General features: G+C 35.9%; 1 protein-coding gene across 1 annotated transcript in view; it reads left to right on the top strand.

The window, feature by feature from the left end:
- The first annotated feature begins 235 nt into the window (after positions 1–235).
- The window catches only part of LOC108667112 (protein unzipped), a 48417-nt gene continuing 42652 nt past the window's right edge, over positions 236–6000 (top strand). Inside the window, exon 1 of the mRNA XM_018154097.2 lies at positions 236–751. Coding sequence (XP_018009586.1) covers positions 732–751 — 20 coding nt within the window. The 5' untranslated portion in view covers positions 236–731. The remainder of the gene's footprint in view (positions 752–6000) is intronic.

Raw genomic sequence — 6000 nt, 5'->3', positions numbered from 1 at the left:
CAATAGTAGCACAAATAGCGAAATTATAAATCATTAACGCATTTAGAGGTCTAATAAAAATCCAGAAGCCCGTTAAAAAAATTATACAAGTGTAATCGACACCTAAATTTTGACAACTCACGGGCTTTTCCTCTTAGGAAGACAGGAATTTCAAAGACTGGTTTTCCCTCGGACTTCTGTTGGCCTCTCAGACTCAGCAGCAATGTCAGTGGCTCAGTCTCAGTGCGTGCGTGGCTGCCGTGGAGGAAGGTTGGCGTTCTCAGCTGCGCATCCTGATCGTGCTCCTCGGAACAGACTCTTCAGAGCTCGCTCGAGTTTAACTAACTTGTTGACGGACTGGATAAAGTTTCTCTGGGTTTCATGCCAATCCTTTTCCCAACCACGAGCCCGGCGTAATGAAATTTGCGCAGCTTTGTTAGGATTTTTTTGTGAAAAGAAGAAACGGTTGTTGTGGCTGGAAATAACAAACTGCCTGGCACGGAATTGGTGAAAGCATATTCCTTATCATATAACATTATTATTTTAATAAACATTCAGCGTCTGACTTGCATGTATTCTGCCAAGAGAGTCCCATTTATAGACAGCACAAATATACCGGGTGGGAATAACGACCTAAATCTAGTAAAGAGTGGTTACTGACTGGCAAGCCCACGTAAAATTTCCTTCAAAATAAGCAGCTTAGAAGACGTGTTGACTGCAAGAAGCGCATCCGTAAACTGCGAGCACAAACAATGACTAAACAATCGCTGAGGTGAGCATTGCATGCAAAATGTTGTTTTGTTTCAACACGTCACAAATACGTGTGAATGTCAATCCGATGAATATTCAAATTGAAAGAAATGTTAAGAAAATGTAATTCAAACACCATTTCAGATTAAATTGACACATATATCGAAAATTACCGTATCCATATAATAGCAGCTGTTTGCCTCGAGTGTTTGCCATGAAAAATACCGAAATGCATTTCTAACTTCAATTATTCAAAGCGTCAGCCTAAATTCTGACGTTGGTTGTAGTGTTATTCGCTCCAAGCGCCGAAACATATTACTGTAGCTGGAGCTTATGTCTTCATTGCTATAGAACGTGTTTCTCAGGCAGATCTTCAGAGCCTATTTGCAAGCCATGTATTTCACCTTTACTTCTGAGCCTTCTCACGTGCATTGGGAGACTATAACAACGAAATATTATTCTCCTTTGATGTTTAATTGAAGTTTTTTATTAGTTCGAGGTAAAATATTTCGTAGCAGTCACCATTTTCAAATTTCGCTGAATTATGAGGACTAGTTTGAGTGCCGTCTATGAAGAACTCTGAATTCAATTTTTGATAGCCTTTCTCGGTAAAATTCCTCTAATTTCGCATTCAGTAATTATTACTAAACAAGTTCAGTAATTTTAATTCGTCCTTATCTGCAACGTACGGGAACATAAATACCTAATAATAATAAAAGTAACTAAAGATCTGACATACACCGCAGGCTTTACGTCGGTTTTACAAAACATTAATACATATGAAACTCTGTTTTATAAACAGCAAGCTGATTGGGCGCCGAATGCGATAAATGCGGTGCCGTCCACAGAACGTGACATTTTGATTATTGTCGGTGTAATTTTTTTTGTTTGAGCCTCTTGCAAGCGGAATGAATAATAATACCGAGAAATATTTTTATGGCTTAATTTCACTTAGTTGCCGAGAATTCATCAAAATCGTAGGATCAAATTGTGTATTACAGTTATTGATATATTTTATTCGGTAAATATCGTTCGAGAAAATACACATTTAATGGCATACAATACAATACTAATCGAATGTAATACAAGTTAAATCGATTCAATTAAAATAACTTGAACTTTTCAATAGCATTTATTAAACTCTTTTTCAATCGAAAACAATCTGAATACAAAATGAATTTCATTTACATGATGCCCTGAGCACTGGTCTAGCTGCAGTGATCCTGAAAAGCTTTTGGTGCTCCACAATGATCATTCGAGGGCAACTTTTCCCTTCAACTTCAAAATTGGTCTTTAAACTTGACAAACTCCTGCAAACTTTCATTAGTATGCCTCGCCGCCGAGCGCAGCGATAGCGCTGCTTTTGTCCTGCCCAACTCCATTAATCTGAGCTCAGGAAATTTCTGAATAACTCTACGGAACTTTTGAGACGCATTTAACTTACTTAGTGGTCGGTAGCGGGCGCATCGAGCCTCAATTGCGCATTTTTGACTAACTGTCCAAAATTCTTTGGAAGAATTTGAGTTACTTGGGCAGCCCTGGCAGGCAAGTGATAACTCCGCGTGGCATTTGGGAGGCATTTAAATTTAAGCTGCAATGGTTTTGTGAATGTATAGGTGATGTTGTGGGATATCAAAGTTTCAATGTATTTTTCCAATTAATTTAATTGTGAGCTGGAATTAAATTGAAAATAAATTTTCCGATGACACACCCATTGAATTTTTTCAGAGGCTACTTCAGTGAAAGGTTCACTTTTGAAAAATATATGTTCAATTTACTCAAGAGAGATTACTATGTCGAGCATCTGAAATTTTTGCCCTTCACACCGTAATAAGAAATAAACGAGGAAAATAAGTTAGCAATTAGTTTAAAATACATATTTTCTAATGGAAATTAGACACTCAACAAATCTATGTAAGGATTTTATGAATCTTTTATTAGCTCGAACAGAAGTCGGCAAATTATATCAACAGCTTCAATTATTAATCTTCTTGCATCATTGATTTCGTGTTGTTAATTCGTTGCATCATTGAACAACGTTAAACTGCTGCCCCTGACTATACTGCACAATCAGAATCTATGTCTTTCAGCAATCTACATTTGTTCTGCCAATTTACGCAGTCAATGCACTACACAGTTGATAAAATTCAACCATATTTACGCAAGAAATTCCACAATTACCTTCGAGCTTCGCGCGCAGCAGCAATATTGTGCGAAGCACCGAGCTCTGTGACGCGCACAAATTGCCAGCAGCGGCGAACGCAACAAGTGACTTGTAACTGCGCCGCCTGAGCACGGGTCCAGCGCGCTCTAGCGCATGCGAGACTGTAAACTGAGACGAGCTTTTAAAAAAGCATTAAACTAGTGGATGCTTTGAACCCCAGGAGCATCCACTACATTACATTATAAATTCTTAGAGAACAATGTCATTTTAATTTGTGTGCTGATGGAATACATTAGGTATTTAAATCGTAAATGATGTTAGAGCAAAATTAATTTCTCGCTCATTTTCAGTATTTGATAAAAGTTAGCTGATAGCGAGATTACTTAATTCATCATATCTTTCTCTTAGCAGATCCTGTAATTATATTATTGAGAACCAAAAGTTTTGTTTACTTGTAGTCAAAATTAAATTAAATATAATTTATTGGCAAAGCAAAATATTTATAATTAGTGTATTAAAAAAGGCACTATAATAAATTTCACTTGCGTTTATTCAGTTATGACGAAAAATTTGAAGATGCAAGCACCCTTTTGCTATATACGGATAAACGAAGAACATGTGGAACCTTTATATACATGAAATTCAATTTTATGATAGGTATGCTGACGACTGATGAAAAATTATTCCGTTAACATGAAGAAATCCTGAATGAATAATTAGATCGTGCGTTCGCAAATTTGAATTTTGCATCAGATGACCATAATGAGAAGACGGAATATCATATATCAAGAAGATGAATATCTTCTTCGCATTGAATGAGAATACGGAATATCATTGAAGACGGAATATCAATTGAATCACTAAAGATCAATAGAGGCTTCGAAAGAAATTTGAATTCAGATCCGGTTATAACAATTACACAAGGCTAATTTTTCAGGTTTCCAATTTAAAGTTTTGGCTGGGTAAACGTTTCCTTTAAAACAAAAAAAAACATGGAGAATTAGTCAGCCACCGTTCAACTTTCCTTTCACGACTTACGATTAATTTTTTTTATCGTAAATCATCGGACCGTACAATTAATTATCTTAGCCCAAATCTGGCCTGAAATAATCTGTTCTAATGTAAGTCAAACTTACACTAAAAATTAAAATAATCTCTTTCGGCATTTTTATTGCTCGAAAATCAACGAACAACGTTATAATTTTCCTTGAATCAAAAGTTGCTGAGAAACTTGCCGATAAAAATGTGGATTTGAAAATCCATGCAGCTCCTGTAGCGCCTTATTGCATCACTGCGTAACATGGGTTTAGAACGTCCAGGCATTATGTTACATGCCTTTCTATGCAAGATATCTTGCGGCATGCGAGCGCCCACGTTACGAGCTAAGACTGTGATTAATTTGGCTTGAAACTTCGCTGGAAATATTTGCGCTGAGAGCATCGAAGGATCGATGCACGTCAGGCTATGCAACTTCTGTAATATCAGGCTGGGACGTCATTTATTTTAACCTACTTCTCGGAGGAGTTGACACTTATCGTTCACATGTATTGATTTGTTGAATTGCTTTCTACGTTTAATAATTGAAGCTTGATAATAGGTATTAGAACACATTACTTGATGAACTTAAACTGACAACAGAGAACAACACTGTTGACAGTGTACTTCAACAACAGTGAACTTCAACTAACAAAATTTTTGAAATTCAAATCCATTAAACGTCGATTGATCCGAAGGCTTGAGATTACGATCGAACTCAAGTGGGTTGAGGGTCGTGTACAACGAACCCTTAAATTCAAGCACCGTCCATTTATGGGCGATATGGCTGAATGACTTGCATAAAAGACACCGTACATCATTATGATCATTATGATAGCAATAAATATCAGCTCACATGCAGAGGCTTCGGGTTTTGTTGACTGAGGGATGAGAAGACTCTAGGTCGATCCAGCAACTAGCGAGCACGGATGTGCTTATCCACTCAGTAGATGGCAAATCAGGGAATATTTTTGAATTTCTTTGTAATGAAATGAGATGTGAGCCATTTTCGGCTGTAAATATTTCCCTTTTATGAAATGGGCTGACATATTTTATTAGCTAGTTGATTAGGTCTGAGTGCACCTCGTGGTCCTAAATTCTTATTTAATTAATTTCAACCCAAGCAAATTCTAGCCTAACCTAACCTAGTATATTTTTCACGTAGTATTTTGATTTAATAAAAAAAGTTATTTAAATAGTTTTTTTCACAACTATGTTAATTAATCTTAAAACAAGATTTATCATGAACCAAGAAAGCAATTCTGTAAAATGAAATAAGATTTTCAATGTGAGTTCGAAAAGTGAAACTAATCAAGGAATGACGAAAAACAGACCTGAATGAAAAATACAAGTTTAATCGGAAGTGAAAAATCCGTTTTACGTTAAATCAATTTTTCTTAAAGACGTTTTCTACGCGTCCATAACTTATCAGAGGAAATTATTCAGAACTGATAAATAAGCAAGGAAGTTTGATGGGTCCTTGCTGCTTAGATCTGCAGCAAAAAAAAATCCTCGAAAAATGTTGCTCATAATTTTTGGATTAACTTAATAAATACATTTAGCCCGTACACATTAAAATTACGAAAAATATAAAAAAATATGCCGAGATCGCAAGAGCTACTGTAAAAGGAAGAAAAAAGTTTAATTTTGTAAATGATTGCAACTCTGAAAGGCCAAATGTAAATGTGGAAACTAAAATCTTCTAACATCGGGCTCCAAGTCTAAGCTTTGAAAAAATTCTTAAATTAAAGGGTTTTCCTCAGTCGGCTGAGAAACTAAACCATACTCTAAAATCAATTTATTAACTCGGCATAAATTTTTACGCAGGAGCATTTTGCACCTCGAAGCTATTCTCATGCAAACAACCTCACGTTTTTCGCATAAAAACTAATTAACCTTAAATTAAACTATTCTCTTCTATTATTCTCTATTCTATATTATAATTCTCTTATACTTAAATTAAGCTATTCTCTATTCTCATCGAAGCTATTCGCACATTAATATATACATGAATACATGAGCCAATACCAGCGGGCAGGCGTTCGTGTTAGGACCATAAGTGACCGATATTT

This window comes from Hyalella azteca, unplaced genomic scaffold (assembly GCF_000764305.2).
Source record: "Hyalella azteca isolate HAZT.00-mixed unplaced genomic scaffold, Hazt_2.0.2 contig7647, whole genome shotgun sequence".
Lineage (NCBI taxonomy): Eukaryota > Metazoa > Arthropoda > Malacostraca > Amphipoda > Hyalellidae > Hyalella > Hyalella azteca.
The sequence above is the reverse complement of the archived record's forward strand: the minus strand, read 5'-3'. Positions and strand labels throughout refer to the sequence as shown.